Here is a 22,094-nt window from a genome sequence, read left to right on the forward strand (position 1 = left end):
CTCCCCTTGCTATTTTATGACTGTCTCGGTCTCTCCTCTCTCACCATCCGTCTCTTGCGGTCTATCTCTTTCTCATTCTTTCTCTCTCGTGTGCTCCCTCTCCATTTGTCTCTAGTTGTCTGTTCCTTGCAGTCTGTCTTCTTTTTCTATCTTTCTTTCTTTCTTTCATCATTCCCTTCTTCCTTTATGCTTTGCCTCTCTCCATCTCTCTCCTCTTCCCTCGCCGTTGAGTTGACAATCAGCATGGAAATTAGATTCTTTCTGCTCCACTGACGACTGTTCCACTGGCACGCCATACTGTATGACCAGGGATGAAGACACCCAGAGTCAAGGGGTTCTTAATCCAGTAAATGTGCAGTAGAAAGCAGAGGAGCTATGGAGAAGTGCTCAACCTGCTAGAAACAAATCGGACTGTCCTGAGTGGGGACACGGGAGATTAAGTCGCCGCTTTAGTAGTAACGTGTCCTTGGCGAGTTCAGGTCCTTTTAGGCAGCTTTTTACCATATTTTTGTCATACTGCTTCTCTGTGGGTTTTGCTCTGTTTAAATGGCTTTATGTCTGCCACAGTCATGATCCCATCCTTTGACATGGTGATCAAACAAACGCATCAGATGTACAGTACATCCTTTCTTTGAAAACAAATTCACTTGAGCGAGAGGAGATGAAGCAGCCCTACAGTGTGGTGTTTTTTCCCCCAACGTTTTTAATCATGGTTTTTTTTTCTCGTGCTGTTTGATTTCGAAAAAGCTGCCGCAACGTTCTGTCAGTCGCATCAGGCTGTAATCCCATGCTGTGAAACATCAATAAGATGCAAGGCTTGTGATTTGATGTGTGTGTGTGTGCCTGCGTATGTGTAGCTCAAGCCCGCTGGCACGCCCTGCAGAGAATCCAGTAACTCCTGTGACCTGCCAGAGTTCTGCACTGGTGCCAACCCCCACTGCCCAGCCAACGTGTACCTCCACGACGGGCACGCCTGCCACAGCGTGGACGGATACTGCTACAATGGCATCTGCCAGACCCACGAGCAACAGTGCATCACACTGTGGGGACCAGGTCAGTAGAGCGCCCCTTGATGGACTGGAGGAATGTCACTGGCCATTGCATTGAGCATTCTAACACAGTCTGGCCTGTCTTTTTTGTCTTCTCTCTCTTTCTCTCTCTTCCTTGTGTCTCTCTCTTTTTCACTCGGTTTCACTCCCTGTTCTGCAGGAGCCAAGCCAGCCCCAGGGATCTGCTTCGAGAGGGTCAACTCTGCAGGAGACCCATATGGGAATTGTGGGAAGGACTCCAAAGGCTCCTTTGCCAAGTGTGAGGCGCGGTAAGCCTCTGGAGCTGCCCTGGTGCCTGTCTGGTGCCTTTGTCTTTCAAAACAAAACAGCAGAAACGAAAACCAACAAAGGAAACAACACCGTCCATCTCAATTAGCATTATCAACGGTGTCATCTACAATCCACATTTGAAAGTGACAAATATCCTTGAAATTACAATTAACAGAGGGGTGGGAGGGGGATACTTTGAGAAGATAGCAAACTAATTAGAGTTTGAAGTATTCGTAAGGCACTTTATGCTATTCATGTCTTCTAATTGTTCTTGGATCTCCCCTGGGTGAAGGCTCTTATCAAGCATTGCTAATTGATGTAATTTCTGTAATGACTAGAGGACTCATGGAGGCTTTATAATAGACGCATGATGACAGTCTGGCAGCCTTTCATCTCTGGTTACAATTACATGCCCTTTTTCACACGTCATAGACTGTTGGTGTGGAAACGATCACTTTTAGTGCTTGGATCAAGTGCTGTGGGTCTTGTTTTGAAACCAAGTGTGTGTGTGCGTGTGCGTGTGACCTCATCTTTTTTAAACAGGGACGCTAAGTGTGGCAAGATACAGTGCCAAGACGGGGCCAACCGACCTGTGATTGGCACCAATGCCGTCTCCATAGAGACCAACATCCCTCTTCAGGAAGGGGGGCGTATCTTGTGTCGGGGGACACATGTCTACCTGGGTGATGACATGCCCGATCCTGGACTGGTGCTGGCTGGCACCAAGTGTGGCCAGGGCATGGTGAGAGGCCTGGCACTCTGACCGTGTTAGAGAGAGATAACAAGATACACTCGTGGACACTAGGGACTGCAGCCACCGATAGTGGAGAGACGTGTTGACTGGAAGCCGTGTCCCTGAAGCTTAGACCTAATACGTAGTGGCGTGTCGTTACACATGAAAAATGCTTCGACGATAACATGTTTCTCTCCCTTTGACTGTCCCTCCCTTTCTCTCTGTGCCCCCTTATCGCTCTCTTGCTCCCGCCTCTCTCTCTCTCCCTCTCTCTCTCTCTCTCTCTCTCTCTCTCCTCTCTCTCTCTCTCTCTCTCTCTCTCTCTCTCTCTCTCTCTCTCTCTCTCTCTCTCTCTCTCTCTCTCTCCCTCCCTCTCCCTAGATGTGTCTGAACCGTCAGTGCCAGAACGTCAGTGTGTTCGGGGTGCACCAGTGTTCAGGGAAGTGCAGTGGGCGAGGGGTGAGTCGAGCCACAAGGCCTTCTGTGGAATTCACCCAACTTTGTACTGCTCCAGTACGACACCTCCGCATGTTCGAACCGTACTGTACAGCTCCGCAACCGACCCGTGTGAATTATAGCAGGTACTCCCATGCTGTACAATCAATCTTCATTCCCCTGGGGAGGTTAAATCAATCCAGTTTAATGGTGTCATTTATGTTCTACTTAAAGTGTCGTTCATCATCTCCTGGCATGAGGGAGGCAGGGCTTGCTGTCCTACAACTGTGCATGGGTATGGAGGAGAACAACCACAGCCAAAATGTTCACCTCTGTTTCAGTTCCCATCAATAATGCACAGAGAGGTGCTTTAATGTTTTATTTACTTTGATGTCGAACTCCATAAACAAAGCACACGGGCACACAGGGCAGGATTGACTCACCAATGCCGTCATCTTCACCAGAAGCGAAACGCAAAATCGAAGTTGGAGACATTTCCATAGTTTAACCTTTGCTTGAAAGTTACAGTTTCCTCTGCGACTGTAACTCCACCTTTAACTCAATTTGATCTGAAACCCTGTCTTGAATAAATGAAGAGTGAGAATAAGTTTTGCTCCTGTTAGGGCAAGTTTCCTCGGTGTTTGACTTGTAACTTTGAACAAGCTTTTAATACTAATTTTAACTTGGTATGAGATTTATGTCGTGTGAGTTTCTCAAATGTTACTCAATGGAATTCACTTCACCATCAATCTGCCCTGTATGGGCACCTGCAGGATGTCCAGTACTTGTCCTTAGGTTCAATCAGTACCACTCCCTGCCTAGCCCCTGTGGGCCCGCGGCTGTTCAACCGTTACCCCCCTCCAACCACCCCCAAACAGGGAGTGTCTGTGGCTCAGAGGCAGTGACCGTGGAGGGCTGTTCCCAGCGACAGGCCAGATCTGCTCTGGATCAGCCCAGGCCCCAGAGCTCCTTCAGGCTGACAGCTGGCCTCTATTACCCCTCCTGGGCTGGGGAACCCTGCTCTCCTCCCCCGCCTCAGGGATGGGCTCCCCCCCACACACACACACATATTTTAACCATCAAGACTGACGATGCACAGCCCTGTGTCATGCCCCCCCCCCTTCTTCTCCTCAATACCACATGAAAACCAACAGCACTGTGTGTGTTCTCTATTTGGAGAAGCGAACCAATTATTGAAGAAGTGGGCTGGGAACGTATATTCATTTCATAAGGGGGATGGAACCCCCTATATTCTGGAATTGCCAGACACATTTGCAAATGCGTTTTAGTCTGGAATCTTTCAGTTCATTTTGTATTTCCAAGGGGCGCAGACCGAAATGCCTCTGGACGCTATTGTATTGGAGTGAACAGATACAATCAATCAGAGAAACCAAACATCATCTTGCTGATTTACAAAAATGCTTCAAGGGCATTCTCTCTACGGTCATCGCATCAATCATATCAGATAAACTGATGTGATTGGCTCATCACTGTTTAGGCTGTGGTGGAAATCTGTCTGAACAGGGAGATGGCCAGGCCCATCTGCCAGAGGAAATGAACCACAAGCTCCCAGATTCATCTGGTTCTCAGTCTGGAAGCCCTAGTATATGTGCAACATTGATCCATCATGTCTGCAGCCCACAAGAAACAAGACATGTGCCATCAGCTAGTGTATATGATTGATTTGGAACACATTGTAGTCACTATATAAATGCTCGCAACGTCATATATCGGTATTGATTGACATAAGAGGGTGAGGTACTCTGTGTGTTGACTAACCGCGACCCTTGTGGACTTTGTAGGTGTGCAACAACAAGAAAAACTGCCACTGCGAGCCACACTGGGCTCCGCCCCTTTGCGCCAAGGCTGGGTTTGGAGGTAGCATCGACAGTGGGCCTACGAGACTGGCAGGTACTCACTCAACATCTCTCAACGCTCCATTTCAGTCCCCTCTGGACTCCTCCACTCACCAAAGATCCGCCCCGCCCGTCCCCGCCTTAATGCCGCGCGCGCGCTTGTCCTGTCGTGTCCCGTGCCGTAGATGTGCGTGCGTATTAATGTGCTCGTTGTCGTATGTGACGTCAGCCGACAGCAAGGTGGTGACCGTGGCGATTGTGGCGGCGCTCCTCAGTCTGCTGGGCGTGGCCTCCGTGGTGTTCCTGAAGAGGAAGACCCTGGTGCGTCAGCTCTTCACCAACAAGAAGAGCACCATGGAGAAGCTCAGGTACGGACCTCGAACCTTACCACAAAACAGGGCCCTCAAAGCACTTGCTATCCTCTGGTATATCTGATTGTAGTGTATGTCCAAATGACCATTGGAACCATTCGCTTTTAAGTAGGAAAGATGTCAAATGGAAGCATGGAAAGTACAAATACACCCTCACTGTATGATGAGATCAACCAGGTGCACAGCCGTCTCTCTACTTTGTCTTTGACATCCGAAACGTGAGTTGTGTGACATCTCTGTCTGCAGATCTGTGGGGACCAGACCGACCAGTCCCACCAGAGGCCATGGGTACCACAGGTCCCCTCCACACCAGCCCTCTGCCAAGCCTCAGGGGGGTAACACATATAAGGTAGGTCTATCAACCCAGATGGAAACAATTAGGTATGTATGTGTGGGTTTGTGTATGTAGGTATGTGTGTGTGTGCACACAACTGGATTGGATTCCAAGTATATTTTGTTTCTATGAGGAATGAGCGTGGACTGAGCCGTCATGCGTATCCAAACCTATTTATCCCAGGATTATTGTCAAAACGAAAAAGCGTGTCTGCTGTGAACATAATTGATTCAGTATTAATTGGTCAGTAGCATCCCTCCCTTGAAGAAATATTAATTAGAGAAGTATTGTTGGCAGAGGGCTGGGAAAAACTTTAATTGAGAGACAACGCTACTGAATTGAAATGTAAATTATGCTGCGCTATCATTATTGGGCTGTGCATTAAGCTTCTGTCGTCAATGAAAAGCTTTTGTGTTTAAGGAGAGAGCTGAGTTGATTGATTCCCAAATAGGAGGAAAATTGGTTCGGACTTGTGTTGATAAGCATTGAGGGAAATGTGTTTGTGTGAGTATGACAATGATGGGGGATTTGTGTGTCTGTGTGTGTGAGAGAGAAAGATAGAGAGGAAGATAAAAAGGGAGAGAGAGACAGAGAGAAAGAGACAGACAGACACAAATAGAGACAGAAAGATAGACATAAAAGAGACAGAGTGCATGTTTAGAGGCTAAGCCAGCGATTTCCAGATGGTGTGCATTACAAGACACAGAGGTCACTCAGGGGTTAAAGGTTAAAAGTCAGAGGTCGCCTGGCCAAGGCAGGAAGAAACACCAGCTTCCATGTCAAACCTGTGTGTCTCCTCAGAGAATCAAGACTCTGAATCTTAAACGTCTACATTGTTTATCTACAGGTAACAGGAACAGACATGTTTGCCCTTGTTCTGTTTGCTCCAGCAATCACTCACTGTCCAGATGTCTAGCAGAGTCACAGCAGGTTGTCTTGGCTAAACCTGCAGTGTGTGTGTGTGTGTGTGTGCGCGTGTGTGTGTGTGTGTGTGTGTGTGTGTGTGTGTGTGTGTGTGTGTGTGTATGTGTGTGTGTGTGTGTGTGTGTATATGTGTGTACGGGTGTTTATCCAGCAGTAGCCAGTCCAGCAATCTCAGGTGCTATTAGTTTGTTTTGGACAGGAGGACTAACAGCTGTCTAGACCATCTGAGGCTGTTAATGCCACATCTGTGTGTCTGCCTCTGGAGCATAACCACCTCTTACTGAGGCTTGGCTTTTGATTGGACTGAATAAACAAACTCATATGTAAGTGAAAGTTTAGTATTAAAGGAGGAATAAATACCAGTCCAAACTAACACTAAAACAATGATCTCTCCCTGCCCCTCTCCCTCCCTCTCTCTCCCTTCCTCTCTGTATCTTCGGTTCGGTCTCTATCTTTCTGTCCCTCTCTCTCTCTCTCTCTCTCTCTCTCTCTCTCTCTCTCTCTCTCTCTCTCTCTCTCTCTCTCTCTCTCTGCAGCCATCCCACTTCAGTTCGGAGCCTCTCTTACCCCCCCCCAACTTCCACTCCCACAGCCTGCGCCGACTGCCCCACTACCAGCCCATACACATCAGCCACCCCATGCCCGTGTCCCTCAGCGTGGGCCAGCCGACCCTGCCCCCGGTGCCCCCCCACCACAGGGCCCTGCCACCTCACACCAGCTTCTCGTCCTCCCGGGCTCCGAGCTTCCAAAGCCTGCCCCGTCAGCAGGCTTACAGACTGGATCAGGTGGGTACTCAAGGCATCATACTTTGCTGCTGCATGACCCCAGCTTATTTACCAGGACTCGACAGGGTTTAAAATGGATTAATACACAATTATAGCTCAGTGCTAGAGCAGTTGATTGCAGATCAAGAGGTTGTGGGTCTAAAGCCCCCCCTGTACGTCACTTTGGATAAAAACGTCTGCTAAATGAATACATTACCAATGAATGCATTACATAAAAACACCCAGAGTTGATAGCACACACTTAAAAGCGAATCAAACCCATCTGTGTTCATCACACCATGGAGATTTTTCTGATATGATTGGGTGATTCATTGTCAATACATACTGAGCTAATGTATATATATATTTTTTTTTTCAACCTGTCCACATCTCTATTACAGACCAGTATACGTACAGTTTTCAATGTGGATGAGTCAGACACTTGGCAGAGTCGCTGAATTTGTCTGTCCGTCATACAGTATCGGCCAGACAGTATTGGTCAGACAGTATTGGTTAGACAGTATTGGTCAACTCTGCCTGTGTAGCTGATCCAGATAGCACCGTGTCAGCTGTCTCTGCTTTACGAGGCGTTCAGCACTCTGTCTGGCGGCAACGCTGTAAAAAGAGGAAGGAAGACATGGAGTCGGTCATGTTTTTGTCTCCAGTGTATGTACATGTACTTGAACTAGTCCCAGATGTTGCGGGCAGAGGAGGGGGGGGGGGGGGGGGGCGTGGAGGGAGACAGATACAGATCTGAAACATCCTTCCACGTGGGTGAGCCAGCACATGGAGCTCATATCAGGGGTTGGAGTTCAGATCCTGAGACCCACAACCTCTTCCTGACCAGAACATGTACAAACTCTCATTGCCACACACAAAAGCGAATGTCTATGGTATTTGGCACATTGACTTCACATCCAAAAATATGACATTTGAACGTGTTCAACTGAAAACTTTTCTGAACCTGGTCATCACCAGTGATGGACTTCTTCCTCTCCTCCTACCCTCTCAACCTTCTGACCTCTGGCAAGAGGGTCCACAAGGAGAGACAGGCTCAAAGTGGAGCTTCAGAGGTGTTCCATATTGCAGCAATCTCATTGCACCTGCTTTTAACTGTGTGGAGAATCTCAGGTCTGACTAGTGGTGTTGAGCATCTAGACAGGCACAGCGGGTAAACCTTTTTTTTTACCTACTTAGTGTTTCTAAAAGCCTGTTTAAGTGATAACCACACTGTTTTGTACTGCACCTCCTATTGTCCGATCTAACATCACTGGACCAAGTGTCAAACACAAGTAAGAGTGGAAAAGAGTGGGATTTTTTGTTTGTTTTATTTGGAACATGCGGGATAACGTGATAACGTGCCGTGATGCCTTCATCTCAGACATTTGTTTGTACATTTGTACAAAGTACATTTGTTTGTGTGATAGAACTCAGTCATTAGTGTGCAAAGAGGGTTATATCCAAAACGCTGTCATAGCTATCATAGCTGTCCTTGACTGGACTGTTGCCATCTCCCTCGTCAATGATGGTTTGCGGTCTGTGACTGTCCCAGCTGGTATGCAGGACATGTCTTCCGCTGAGGTCATACACCCTACATGTGGCCCTAACCCTAACCCCCACATGAGCACGACCGCACCAGGAACACGATGCAGTGATCTGTCTGAGGTGATGGGGGGGGGTGGGGTCGGTCAAGCATCGGAGGTGCAAATCACCTCCACCAAACTGCTGACATGTTTAACATTATCCAGGGCGTGAGGTCCTTTGCAAGATCTGGACCATGCAGGTGACAAAGGCACAATGACACACGCACACACAAGCTTCCCAAAACCACTGACAAATGTTTGACTTATTATTCCGTCCTCTAAATCTCCAAATCTCATCCGTCTGGTGTTGTCTGAAGCTTGGCAGCTCCCTGCAAATGTTGCTCAAGGTTGGTCCCTGGCCCTGCTCTTCTGACACTGTGCAGAACAGCTGTGAAGCCGGTAGCAGATGTTAGCCATTAGGTCCCCCTCCTCCCCCCATCCTTCTCCTCCCCCAAGCTAGATTAGTAACACATGATGGCATCGCATTCAGACAACCTCCCAGTCAACACTCACAGAGACCTGATGGTCTCAAATACAATGCTCCGGATTCACCTCAGGACGTCTGTCTCAGATTGTGACACAGTGCCCTCTACTGAAGAAACGGGGACATTCTTTGTTGACATATTCTGGCAGAATATAAACTTACACTTGTAGTTCATACTCCTTTGTTCCCAGTTGTCCAACCTGTGTAGGATATGATTTGCCCACAGGCACAACATTCTCAATGACCTTTCATGCCTTGAACCTACTAGAATCTCAAATCGACGGAAATTCGGAATCAGTAAAGCCTACAACTTGTTGCCTTTCAGGAGCGTGAGAAGCCCAGCCCTCCCCAGAAGCCCTTGCCTGCTGACCCCCTTGGAAGGACCTCCAGACTGGGCCGCAATCACTTGGCGATGGGGGTCCACCTGCCTGGCCCTGGACCCCTGCCTATCCCCATCCCCACTGTGCCCAGGCCTTCACCAGCCATCCCGCTACCTAACAGGTGTGTTTGAACCCCACACTACAGAGTTCTGTTGGTACATTGTTCACACAGTAGGTCTGGAATGGGAAGTGTAGCTCAATACATGTTTACACTAAAGGTTTTGAATATTAGATAAGTATATTTCAATCCTAGTGCTCTTACTAGTTCATGTAGCTCTGTTAGGTCTTGCAATGGTCTCTCAGGTTGCACGTGTGTGTGTGTGTGTGTGTGTGTGTGCATATTTGTGTGTGTAGGTTCTGTATTTACACATGGTTTTCATCACATTGCAGGCCTGCGCCCATGCAAACCCTGAGACTGCCAAAGCCTCACTACGAGCGCTGACCTCACAAGGCTGGGGCGGAGTAATGAAGAACTAGGAGACGCCCATTTGCACTACAGGACTCTCTGAGCCATCTCGGACATTGGTGGGGTCTCAGACTAATAGGGAAATGGGGATCGACGACTCACCTTGGTGCTGTCACTCTAAAAGGTTTCTGTCATCCTCGCTCAGGTACCAAAATGAACTATTTAACTTATTATCATTATGTGCACCTCGCTCGAAGTAACATCAATTTCCCCTAACCTCAACCAGAAGAGTGATCTGATGTGTTGTGTGGGGATTTATTTTGTATTTCTTTGTGATTTTTTACTGTTTGGAGGGAGGGCATACTGAAAAAAGTGTTTTTTATAACCTGTGAAGTTGCTTAAATAATTAAAGAGACAAAAAATCCTTAGAAACTGGTTGTTTGAGGTCAAAATGAAGGGAAACTGCCTTGCTTGGAGAGTTGTAGGAATAGCTACTGTACTTGTAGTTTTCTAAGCAGTGCAAGCAAGTTTGGGTTTGTGTTCAGTTGATCATCGATAACTGTTTGTACATTCTCAAGACATGTATTCCCCTCATGTAACCAACGGTGTTATGTTGACACAAGAACAAAGGTGCATTTCAACCAACTACAGATGCTGAGAACGCAAATGACTTATTGTTTACATGTTTGTAGTTTGCTTGACATTCATTTACTTGGTAAGTCTTCTCTGTGTGACATTAAGTGATTTCCATCTTTGTTAACATTAGTATGGTCTGTGTAGGATAATGGTTTATTCACAGGGTATCAGGCTCAGAAAGAACAGCACAACAGGGTACTTGACCTTGAATTGTGCATTCCTCTGATGAACTGGAACACATTTACGAGATTGACAGATGGTTATGTGCCCATTTTTGTTCAAGTCAGGACCAAGAACTTGAAAGACATGCTGCATTCGCCCATTTCGTAAAGATTACAATCTCTGACAGACTTCAGACTATTTGCTGGCAGCTCTACGATGGGTGAATGCTCTTTGTGGAACATGAGTCTGACGTGACCTGGCAGTGTGTTCCAGGAAAATACAGTAACACCAAGTAATGCAATAGTGGATGAGTTCTGTGTCATAGAAGCCTGCGGAGCTATTCCATACTTCGGTGTCAAGATCACATCAGTTTTGTTAACAAACCAAACCCCACTCTGACTTACACAGTCCTGTTTTTCACTGGTGTCTTTTAACAAGGTTTCAACTAGGATTACCATAAAAACATCCACACGATTTATGATGATTTATGAGAAGTGAACTTCAAAGATCATCGACTACTTCCCATTGTTTAAAGTTCTTAAGCACTCATGGTAATCCTGTTTACAATGTCCCACAATTAAGTTGAAGCCTTATGAATAGGTTAAAATAACTCAAACCAAAATATAAATTGGTATAAGGAGTTGTGATCTTGTACACAATCTTTTTCACTATAACTTTGTGTGGTGCTGAGTAACTGTGTATATTAGGCCCACTTGTGTGCAGCAGACCTGTGTTCTTGATGAGTCACAATCTAAATCTTTGCTCAGAAAAGCATTCTGTACAAAAACAATTGTGGGTATCATGACTGGATCCCTGTGAATTATGTCTTCATTCTGTAGTTTCTAGGTCCGGATTGACATTATACTGTATGTACGTATGTCTCTACGCAGATCGTATCCTATCTTCAGTATTGTGCAATGCATATGTCACACAGAGCAGCATTGGGAACGCATCACACTTGAGTATTCATTGTTTTTCTGATGAGTAGTGACTGAATATCGGTTTTATGCCACGTCTTTCCTTTCATTCATAATGACAAATGTACTGAATGTTAACTGTAAAAGTTTCCAAAGCCCAGTTGTACAGTTCATATAAATAATGTGTCTGTTGGTATACATGCTATTTTAATGTTTTCATTTAGACAAGAACAGTCATTTGAGAACTAACATTTTATGATGGTTCCTTCCGTAATGAGTATTCGGGCTAGTTCATAGGACTGTTCATATAGAATGGGAACAGCTTACCGCCCGGGGCAGCCTCTGATCAAAACCACATATGCGGTGAATTCATAGAGATAAATAAATAAAGTTGGAAACACTTTCTTACACTTCTTTCTTTTACTTAAAATTCGAGCAACAACAGTTAAGCAGTCAGTTAGAATAGGTGACTACAAACAATCGTTTTCATGTGTGACAAATATTAATTCAAGTTGAATTGCTAAAAATGTAAGTTATCTTTTCAAAGTAGTCATATTATAAGTATTTTTGTATTTAATTCTTATTCATTCTTACTCTAATTCATGGTCTGTACTCTTCTTTCGTTCCAGTAGATTGATGATATTCTACAGGAGAGGAGAAAACAAGATTAGTAAATCTTTAAAAAAGTAAATACAACATAAGAAACAAGTGTTATCCGATGTATTGAGAACAACCTTACCTCTCTTCCAAAGGCCTTCGCCATTTCAGCTGCCCCCGACCCAAACTGCAGACAAACCAGTAAACATCAGTGATTCCAACAGGTACAGAGCCATCATGTCAACCCCTCCCCGTGGTGCTCCCTCACCTCATTCTTCACATCGTGATCTGCTCCGCTGTCTAACAGCAGCTGCACCAGCTCCTCGTGGTTGTTCAACACTGCAACCTAGTGGACATCTAAGGTTAATACCCTTCATCTCTTCCAACATGTCTTGCAATTGTTGGAGTTAAACCAATGAAACCAGGGTTTGAGCCACCATATTTCCCGTGCGTACGCCCCGCTATTCTAGCATCTCTCATACGGTTAACATCATCGACCCTGGCTCTTCCACGTGTGATGGGAGCTCTCCGGTGGGAGGGGGGTGTGGCCCGCCACGCACCATGAGCGGCGTCTTCCCATCCTTATCCCTGGCGTTGACGTCCGCCCCGGCTCTGATGAGGAGGGAGGCCACCGAGGGGTTCCCGCTCACGGCCGACACCCTCATCAGAGGAGTCCACTGGGACACGCCGTCCCGGATGTCCAGCTGGGATCAGAGCACAAACGGGCTTTATTACGACTCGACATCACGGACGGACGGTGTAGACGCGTGCTGCTCCTGCCCCGCCCTCGGTCTCACCTCGCATTTGTCCTGGATCATGTAGGCGATGACGGCCAGGTGTCCCCCGTCTGCAGCCCAGTGGAGGGGGGTGCATCCCCCCATATCCTGGGACTTCCACGACGCTCCGAACTTCCTCAGGTACTTCACTATGTCCAGGTGACCAGAAAAACAGGCCAGCATCAGGCTGGTTGAGCGGGAAAAAAGGGAGGAGAACGTAGGATCAGCTTTCGAGTTCAAGTTTCCAAGCGCGAGTCAGACCCATAAGCAGATGGGTGGATAAAGGGGGGTCCTTGACACACCTGTCTCTCCCACTGCCGTTCTTCATATTCACATCTGCACCGTGCTCCACCAGTTGGTGGACAATTCTGAGCAAAAAAAAGAGTGCGTTGTATTCATTGGCTATCGCAGGCAATGCTTCTGCTGGCTTCCTGGAGGCCTTGGGCTGAGGCAGAGCTGCTTACCAGGTGTGTGTGTGTGTGTTTAATATGCAATACACACCAGACTATAAGAGGTGCGTCGTTTCTACTGTACCTGGCAAAGCCTTTCTGCGCAGCCACCATGAGAGGAGTGAAGCCTAGTTTGTCATGGACATTTACGACGACTGACCTGCAAAAACAAAAATCCAAAATAGCTTCAGTCTAATGTAACATGATCATTGTTTCCTCCCTAGCGGGCTTCCTCAATGCTCACCCACCCAGACTGCAACACTCTGGTCATTTCCTCCTCATCGTTCATGTTGACAGCACGGTGCAAGCTCATCCCACTCACTGGCTCACCTGCAAGATACCCATTTCAGGTGTCTGAAACACCATGCTGTGCGAACAGATGAACATTTTAGGTTAGTGATTTGTATGTTGGTTAACCGAGGCTGGTTATTGACTCACGCGTGGTCGAGACAGAGACACATGGGCTGTAGAGGGACTCTCCTGTTGGCCTGGTGAACCTGAGTCGGAATCTGTAAGCAGTGCTGGGGTCCAGGCCTTGCACAGTGTGTTGGTTGCTGTACCCACTGAAGACCCAACAATAACACATTCAGCCAGCATTTCAACAGATTACTGTGAAAATGTAGTGTATGGGAAACCTATCTCATAGTAATCTATGGATACTCACACGTAGATGGTCCCGTATGTGTGTGATTTGAGGTCCATCTCTTCCACAGAGAAGCTGGTCCATCTCTCAGGTGGACCACTCCTCGGTTCATTCTCCTCTGTCTCCCAGCACAACTCAATGCTGTGATGGCTCACTTTTCCAATAACTGGGGGTGATGGTGTTTTAAATGGTTTAGGGATCCCTGAACAATATGTTGCACGTTATGGGAAAGAGAAAGTGGCATGGTCGAGTGCATCCAACATTCCAGATGAAGTAACACATTCAATGTGTCATCGGTCACTAGATGGCAACAAACACTCAAAGCAGGGAGCGCTAGCTAAAATTCTGATTATTTACAAGGCATTACATTTTGTTGGCGCATATAAATGGAGATCCCTCTCAATTCTAATATGTTTCTTATACATTATTATTTTTATTTTTTTACAGCTAACTAGCTCTAGTGCTACCTATGTCCATTGGTCGCCAGACAGATACAATACAGTACTAGTACCGTCCTGTACTGTAGCTAGCCAATTTCCTACTGTAGTTGCAAATCAAAGCCACCTAATATATCTTCATAAAGTTGGATAGCTACCTGTAGTTGTCATCGAAATAGGTTACGTAAAATTCCTTGAAATATGTAACAAAATCGTTATTCAGTCCAAGAATCCAAATGAAAAATGTTTACTATTATTAACAAGCTTGCTAGCTAGTTAGCTTGCTAGTTATTTTCTCATCTCAAGACTGAAAAAGTGTGTGCCTGTTGATGGTTTCTATGGAAACAAGTGAACCACACTTGGGGAAATGTTATAGACTTTTGGTACCAAGTTGGAAAACTATTTTCGGATAGAGGATTCAGCATATTCTCCAGATTCTGTTTAATAATCTATCATATTTTTATTTTTTTGCAAATAGACGATGATTTAGCCATATATTCTCATTAGGCATTGTTCTCCATTCCATGATGTTATGTCCCTCCTCCTGCTGTCTCATCTGATCTGGAGGACTAGTATCACCATAGATGGGATTAGTGACCACATGACCACATTCAGTGTTCATGGTCCACTGGATCGTGCCCTCTCTATTGCTTCTTGCAACAAAGTTAGAGCGGCGGCAAGCACAGTCCGCCAAAACTGCAGAGAACGACTTTGAACATGATTTTACGCAAACTGGCTCACATTTATTTTTAGTAATTCCTAACGCTGTTCATTTGAGCGCACATGGACATAATCGGACAAGGAGTGCGTCGTAAATCGCAATTGATGGCGCAGGACATTGCAACAGCAGGGGAGGAGTATTTGGAAGAGAAAATAGGTTACGATTCAGATGGAGATGTGGCAAGTGAAGAGAATGTGGAATATGATGATGTATTGGAACTTAATCAATTTGATGGACTGCCTTATTCCTCACGGTATTATAAATTGCTGAAGGAAAGGACTGCTCTCCCAGTTTGGAAAGCCAAGAGTGAGTTCATGGAAACTTTGGTCAACAGACAGTTTGTTATGGTCAGCGGCACTACCAAAACAGGCAGAAGTTCTCAGGTGAGTTGACATAGGCTACAACTTAAACTGCATGATTTTGTAAATTGCCAAGTGTCAACTTGGAATAGTTACTATAGATCAGTGGTTCTCAACCCTGGTACTCGGGGACTCTCTTGCATGATTTAGATGTTTCCCTGTTCCAGCACACCTGATACAAATGAATGGTCGTTCCCAGGCTTCTGCATAACTAGATAACAATCCATTCATTTGAATCAGGTGTGTTGGAGCAGGGAAACATCTAAAACATGCAGGACAGGGGGTACCTGAGAACCAGGGTTGAGAACCACTTCTTTAGATGACACATAAAATATGACATGGTTAAATATGAATTCGATAGCATTCTATGTGAAGTGTTATAAATCACCTCCCAACAGAGTTCATCTACTGTTTCTCTATCATTGTGCTATCTCCAGATCCCTCAGTGGTGTGCAGAGTTCTGCCTCTCAGTCCAGTACCAGAACGGCATGGTGGTGTGTACTCAGATACACAAGCAGCAGACAGTGGCTTTGGCCCTGCGGGTGGCTGACGAGATGGACGTCAACATTGGTCATGAAGTGGGCTACAGCATTCCGTTGGAGACATGCTGCTCCAGTGACACTGTCCTCAGGTCTGTAAACACGACTCATGTACCGTACTGCAGTATTCACACAGCACAGTTATAAAGGCACACTTTCTCAAACTCCCTCGCGGGTTGCGTCACCCCACCTCCTAGGCGGCTGTCCTTTCTTTAAGAGAAAGGGAAAAAGTGAACAATAGGCTTGAGGGGCCTCTTTTCAAGGGGCTTCCAGGCAGCTGCCCAGTCCTCTGTGGGTCCATATGCTGCCCTCCCGCCTCACCCACCCACTAGAAGTCAGGCATAGAACAAAGACAACGCACAATCAGGCAGGGGGCTAAAGATATATGCAGCCAGGGAGACCCTATGAATTCACTCACCACACTAATTAACAAACAGAGTACATTAGGCCCTGTTACAGAGTGGCCAGTCACCGCAGCTTCATTAGAGCACCAATCAGGGGCATGTGTTATGGACCCTCTACTTTGTTAAACCCTGAAGAGCAATTTGATCAATTGCTTTGTGCATGTATTGTGGCAGTACAGATAGTAGGGCTATATTAGGGCATGGTAATGAACATAAGGAGGTGTATTGGTTATAGAGGACTTTCTATTAGTCTTTTTGTATTTAGTATAACTATTTAGTCTGACCTATTCTCACTATTCAGTGTAACTACTCAGACTCACTTATCCTCATTTAGTATAACAATTGGACTCACTTATGCTCACTGTTCAGTGTAACTATTCAGTATCATCATTATTCTTCCCTCTCACTCCTGATCCAGGTACTGTACGGACGACATGCTGTTGAGGGAGATGATGTCCGACCCCATGCTGGAGCAGTACGGCGTCATCATCATCGACCAGGCCCACGAGAGGACGGTCAGCACCGACGTCCTGCTGGGCCTCCTGAAAGACATCAGCCTTCAGAGGCCAGAGCTGCGGGTGGTGGTGCTCACCGCCTCCCATCCCGGCCCTAAGCTGCTGGCCCACTGGGGCTCAGGCTCAGCGCCGGCCCCTTTCATCCAGCTGGAGGGCCTGGCTGGAGGAGAGGCGGTGCACAGCAGCACTGCTGGGGCCAGCCACAAGGACTACTTTTGCTCCGCGCTGCGCCTGGTGCTGGAGATCCACCGCTCGCAGGAAGGAGGAGATGTGGTGGTGTTCCTGGCCACCTCTCAGGTTAGTCCTGTCGGGATGGCTTAGAGCTGTGAAGTGCCAAGGCCAGGGTACCGTAACCTTTGTAATTTTGATGCTGTCTTTTTACAAAGAGAGTTGATGCTTATTTATGTGTCTTCGGGTCAGCGATTAAGTTGGTACAAAATGTCATCTCCGAGTGAACCAGTCTTGGAATGCGTAAAAAATCCCAAACGTCCCTCCCTCTCTCCCTTTCTCTCTCTGTCACCCTACCAGGAGATAGATCTAGCCCAGGACATCCTGCGTCGCGAGGGGCCCAGTCTCCCCACAGCCCAAGGGGAGCTCCTGCCCATCACCATGCACCCTGGGCCGGGGTGCAGTCTGCTCGTCCTGGGGGAGGGGGAGGAGGGCAGGGCCAGGAGGGTCTTCCTCACCTCGAGCCCAAATGAGGAGCTCTTCTGGGCTGTCGATTCAATCCGCTTCGTCATCGATGCTGGGGTCCAGAGAAGATGCGTACGTAGTCAGGATGGATCTTATACCTCAAGTATACGACTGTGTTGTAACGATATGTGGAATTGCTGAGTAGTATTTTTGATGTTGATCTGTTTCTGGTCATCTGTAACAGGTATACAACCCCAGGATTAGGACTAACTCTGCTGTCATACGTCCAATCAGTAAGAGCCAAGCAGAGAGTCGGCGGCAGCTGGCAGGTCAGACTGCTCAAAAGCAGACGGAAATCAATTCTGGGCATCGACTAGTAGTCAAGTTGTTAACCTCAGTATCCCCCACAGGAAAATGTTTCTGTCTGTACCCAGAGGACATGCCTCTGGCCAATGAGACATGGCCACACATTCTGGAGTCTGACATCACTTCCACTGTGCTCTTCCTGAAGAGGATGGAGATCGCCGGTCTGGGCCACTGTGACTTCATCGACAGACCTGGTCAGATCATAGAAAATAATGATGTTGCAGCTTGTGTCAAGGACTATGTGCTACCGTGAATTGTTTGTGTAGGGTTTGTTTTGATGTGAGTAGTTGGACTGGAAGCTCAAGATCAGCATCCTTATATTGATAGCATGCTGTCGTTGGGGCTGAGTTCTATTTTGAAGTTTTAGAGCCACACAGAGTTTGGGATGAGCCCAGTAAAATAGGCCTGCGTGGCTGACCACAGAATCGCCCACTCTGTTCTATTGGGGGTCAGTGAGCCGTTGGGTGAGCTGAGCTGACAGGCTGTTCAGCAGCCATTGTTTTAGGTCTGACCTGCTTCCGTGTACTGAGGTCTGTCTGTGGAATGCATTAAACACACGCGCTCTCTTTTTCTCTCTCCTTCTCCCTCGGTCTTCCTCCCTCTCTCTCTTCCTCTCAAACTTGGCTCCCCATGTCCAGGGATAAGCAGCAGCTACAGAAACATTGCTAAACACTCATTAGCAACAAGAGCCAGTCCAAGCTGTGTGCTGGTGTGTGTGTGTGTGTGTGTGTGTTTCTGTGCATGTGTGAACAGTCCATTCAAAGCCCATGATGGGATGACATAGATAAAAGGTGCACGTCTCTCAATCACGGCCCCTCATTGCCATGCTATTATGTTGAGACTGTTGCCCATTATTGTGCCTATTATTGTTATGGCACCATTATTACATGGCTACAATGGCACATCCTATCCTTTCATGTCAGAGCCACTCAGACCGTGAGTTGCATTGTGATGCATGACAGGTGCTAATGGGGTATATGGAGTCCTAATCTACTGTCATTGTTTTGATGGCTATATCAGGGTGACATGTTTCCCCACCCTGAAAATATTCCAAATAAAATGAGAGCCAGCCATTATTTTACAAAGGCATATATTATCAAAATAAATGGAAGAAAATAAGAAAAAGTGTTCCATCATATACCTCATCCTAACCTGGGTGTATGGTCTACTGTAGCACTGGTGATGGCTATACTAACAATCACAGTCACAACTACCATGTCCGGTGGAGGTGACCTCCATGTCTGTTCTTCCCCCAGATCCAGAAGGTCTGATGCAGGCTCTGGAGGAGCTGGACTACCTGGCAGCTCTGGATGACGACGGCAACCTGTCCGAGATGGGCATCATCATGTCCGAGTTGCCCCTGGAGCCCCAGATGGCCAAGACCCTGCTGGCCTCCTGCGAGTTTGACTGTGTCAACGAGGTGGTCACCATCGCTGCCATGTTGACAGGTGAGAAGGCCTGTAAACTCTGAGAGTAATGACAATTCACTTATAGGGCTTTGTGGTTTTATAGAACTGTATTGACTCAAATCCCTCCCTCCTTATTCATCCCTCCTTCAGTTCCTTCCTGCTTCCTGGTCCCCTCGGCGGAGCTGCGTCCTGAGGCTGCCCAGTGCCACATGAAGTTCCAGCACCCTGAAGGAGACCACTTCACCCTCATCAACATCTACAAGGCCTTCAAGCAGCACCAGCAGGAGCCAAGTAAGTCCTCACTGGAGATGCTAGCTGGAGGAAAGGCTTTTAGCACCTTACTGACTCTATAAGGTCAAAGAAGTAACAGACATAGGTTTATCAAGAACATTGCTCAAGTAGTTCAATTTGACGGACATCCACACGCTAGCAGTGAGGCTACATCAGCTGCCTTTGCCGTCTCTCCCGCCCCTCAGACTTCTGTGTGGAGAAGTGGTGCCAGGACCTCTACCTCAGCCTGCCCGCCCTGCAGACAGCCGATGCCCTCCGCTCCGAGCTGATGGCCACCCTGAGGAGGATCGAGCTGCCCGTGTCCATGCCAGCCTTCGGCTCCAGGATCAACACCCTCAACATCAAGAAGGCTCTGCTGGCAGGGTTCTTCATGCAGGTAACAGCATGTCAACATTGGGCTGTGCCTGGTATGTGTTTCGTGTAATGCGTAATTTAACACCCCCCCCCCCCCCCCCCAAAAAAAAAAATGGGACAAGCTGGAATATCGGTGTTGTTTTAAGACATTTTCTGAAATCCGTATTTCCCATGTGCTTTTTCCCAGGTGGCGAGGGATGTGGACGGATCGGGGAACTACTTTATTCTGAACCACAAACACGTGGCCCAGATCCATCCTCTGTCCGGCTACGGCACCAAGATCCCCAAACTGGGCCTGCCCGACTGGATCCTCTTCCACCAGTACTCCTTCTCCGAGGACAACTGCCTGCGTACCGTCTCACACATCTCCCCGGAAGAGTGAGTAACCGCAGTGGATCTGCCTCTCCCGGATCGGGATTAGATGAGATTAGATTTTGATTATATGTGCTTGACCAGCGAAAGGAGGGGATAGTCTTGTGCTTTGTGATACTGCACAGTACATTCAAATAGGTTTATCTTGATTTTATGTATATAAGGTCTGTTAACGAGTCTTCATCCCAAAACTTCCACTGAAGCTTGTGTGCTTTAAAACTTTGGAACCTCTAAGGGACAAGACCAAGAGCTAAGGAATCAAACTATTCTAGTCTAGTTCTCCCTGTGGTTCCTGTCTTTCCATGGCCCTGTGGAGAGAAATATTTGTAATGGAGGGGGGAATTCCTAATCCGTCCTCCAGTATCTAGTCTCTGAAAGGGGATTAGGGATTGCACAGCTCCCAGGGAGAGTGGCGATGCAGCTTAACAGAGAGTGTTAATGACACACAGTCCAGCAGCCTTCACATTCTGGCTGAGGGTTCCACATCCACAGAAATGTAGCTTTTTTTAATCTCTCCACTATGCTCAAAATAGGGCCTCTGGTTGATGTTTAAAATGATGTTAATCCCTCTCTCTAGAAATGAGTGGGTATCGTTCAAAAATGACCATGGTATGAAATAAACTGGGTCAGTCTCTTTGTCTGTTATTGATGGGTTCATTTGGCTCATTTTTAATTCCTGCTGAAGCCGTGTCCATGACTCACAGAATGTCTCTGTCCCTGTATATACTCTACCAACCTCCAGGTTCATTCAGATGGCACCACAGTACTTCTTCTACAACCTGCCAGCCAGCGAGAGCAAGGACATCCTCCAGCACATCCTGGACCATGGAGCTGCACACTGCAAAGGCAAGAAGACGACCAGCCCCACTCTGGAGACGGACTCCCCGGAGGAACAGGCCTACGAGAGATGTGTCATACAGTAACCACCCAGGAAGACCAGGTCTACGAGAGAAGTGTTATACACTAAACAAGATGCTCCCCATCTCTGTCCTTGGAGAGCTAGCGTCTCTACAACCCTAGTTGTAACTAACTCAATGCTGTTTGTCGACAACCTAATTAGTCCTCAGGTGTACAAAATTAGGCCACTAAAAGAAAACGTACAGGCAGCTATCCAGGGATGAGAGACTGTGCTGTAGGCTGGTTGGAGGCAGGCGTCCCTATCCATGCCTCCTCGTCTGCTTTGCACTAGTATTACCTTCAAATCTGTGTGTCTAAGTAAAATAGAGGGATGGAGAGCTGAAGTGAATGAGGAAGATGGGATAATAGAAGTACAGTAAGGAGTGAAAACCAAGGACAGAACTACATCAGTGACGAATGTCAGGGCAACATGATCTTTACATACATAGTATTCAAGCACATAGAGCTGCATTAGTTAATAACTCGAAATCCGCTAATATATGGAAACAAGACTACCGGTCCTGATTGTCAATTTGTTAGTTGTATTGTTATTTAAAGACGCATGTTTTAGTGACTGTATTTATAGAGCTTTCTTCCGTTTTGTTACTTGCACTTTAATAATAAATATTCCTGCCTGACACAAATATTCCTCTCTGAAACAAATGTATGTGGTGAGACGTACTTGCAAAAGATATTTGCTTCGTCTGAGACTGTTCTTCCTCCACTGCATTCTTAGGAGAGCTAACAGTTCATGGAATACTGGATCCCTAGGGTACTGTTTGACCACTTCTGCTAGTTTAACCTTCTGTCTTCCCCTATTAAAGTTCCTCCAGTTGCCATGTTGAAGGCAGCTGGCCCGGACAGATTTCCCAGGCACAGGGGAGCAGACAGCGAGCTGTCCAAGCCACAGGGAGAAGCCAGAGTTTGGGGTTTCCGCTCCATCTGCTACCCAGGGAGCCAGAGCAGAGCTGGGCAGGGACGGGGTGACCCAGATCACAGGCAGGGTATTACAAATGGCATTACCGTAT

General features: G+C 47.0%; 3 protein-coding genes across 3 annotated transcripts in view; 2 read left to right on the plus strand and 1 right to left on the minus strand.

Moving 5' to 3' along the window:
• The window catches only part of LOC134022304 (disintegrin and metalloproteinase domain-containing protein 12-like), a 58,766-nt gene extending 47,086 nt beyond the window's left edge, over positions 1–11,680 (plus strand). The window contains exons 14-23 of the mRNA XM_062463732.1: positions 858–1,053; positions 1,210–1,318; positions 1,863–2,061; positions 2,434–2,511; positions 4,290–4,398; positions 4,573–4,711; positions 4,961–5,063; positions 6,509–6,757; positions 9,129–9,304; positions 9,574–11,680. Coding sequence (XP_062319716.1) covers positions 858–1,053; positions 1,210–1,318; positions 1,863–2,061; positions 2,434–2,511; positions 4,290–4,398; positions 4,573–4,711; positions 4,961–5,063; positions 6,509–6,757; positions 9,129–9,304; positions 9,574–9,625 — 1,410 coding nt within the window. The 3' untranslated portion in view covers positions 9,626–11,680. The remainder of the gene's footprint in view (positions 1–857; positions 1,054–1,209; positions 1,319–1,862; positions 2,062–2,433; positions 2,512–4,289; positions 4,399–4,572; positions 4,712–4,960; positions 5,064–6,508; positions 6,758–9,128; positions 9,305–9,573) is intronic.
• Positions 11,681–11,696: 16 nt separating this feature from the next.
• Positions 11,697–14,890, minus strand: fank1 (fibronectin type III and ankyrin repeat domains 1). The gene is made up of 11 exons (XM_062463734.1): positions 14,365–14,890; positions 13,791–13,935; positions 13,565–13,689; positions 13,375–13,456; positions 13,212–13,286; positions 12,980–13,045; positions 12,699–12,864; positions 12,462–12,605; positions 12,170–12,247; positions 12,044–12,088; positions 11,697–11,948 (listed from the first exon to the last, which is right to left on the minus strand). Exons 1-11 carry the CDS (start codon positions 14,375–14,377, stop codon positions 11,895–11,897), a joined length of 993 nt encoding a protein of 330 aa, XP_062319718.1. The 5' UTR covers positions 14,378–14,890; the 3' UTR covers positions 11,697–11,894.
• LOC134022305 (putative pre-mRNA-splicing factor ATP-dependent RNA helicase DHX32) lies at positions 14,788–22,056 on the plus strand. The gene is made up of 11 exons (XM_062463733.1): positions 14,788–15,310; positions 15,724–15,917; positions 16,648–17,041; positions 17,273–17,509; positions 17,622–17,706; positions 17,788–17,937; positions 19,000–19,191; positions 19,303–19,443; positions 19,629–19,819; positions 19,985–20,175; positions 20,912–22,056. Exons 1-11 carry the CDS (start codon positions 14,990–14,992, stop codon positions 21,090–21,092), a joined length of 2,277 nt encoding a protein of 758 aa, XP_062319717.1. The 5' UTR covers positions 14,788–14,989; the 3' UTR covers positions 21,093–22,056.
• Positions 22,057–22,094: the final 38 nt, after the last annotated feature.

Source organism: Osmerus eperlanus, chromosome 6, assembly GCF_963692335.1.
Source record: "Osmerus eperlanus chromosome 6, fOsmEpe2.1, whole genome shotgun sequence".
NCBI lineage: Eukaryota > Metazoa > Chordata > Actinopteri > Osmeriformes > Osmeridae > Osmerus > Osmerus eperlanus.

Excerpts from the sequence above, each read along its gene's own strand:
- LOC134022305 (XM_062463733.1), top strand. The coding sequence starts at position 14,990 with ATGGACATAATCGGACAAGGAGTGCGTCGTAAATCGCAATTGATGGCG. Across the intron at positions 17,707-17,787 it reads GAGTCGGCGGCAGCTGGCAG|GAAAATGTTTCTGTCTGTAC; the intron begins GTCAGACTGCTC and ends TATCCCCCACAG. Across the intron at positions 19,192-19,302 it reads CATCGCTGCCATGTTGACAG|TTCCTTCCTGCTTCCTGGTC; the intron begins GTGAGAAGGCCT and ends TCCCTCCTTCAG.
- fank1 (XM_062463734.1), bottom strand. Across the intron at positions 13,457-13,564 it reads TGTCTCTGTCTCGACCACGC|GTGAGCCAGTGAGTGGGATG; the intron begins GTGAGTCAATAA and ends GGTATCTTGCAG. Across the intron at positions 11,949-12,043 it reads CGAAGGCCTTTGGAAGAGAG|AATATCATCAATCTACTGGA; the intron begins GTAAGGTTGTTC and ends CCTCTCCTGTAG.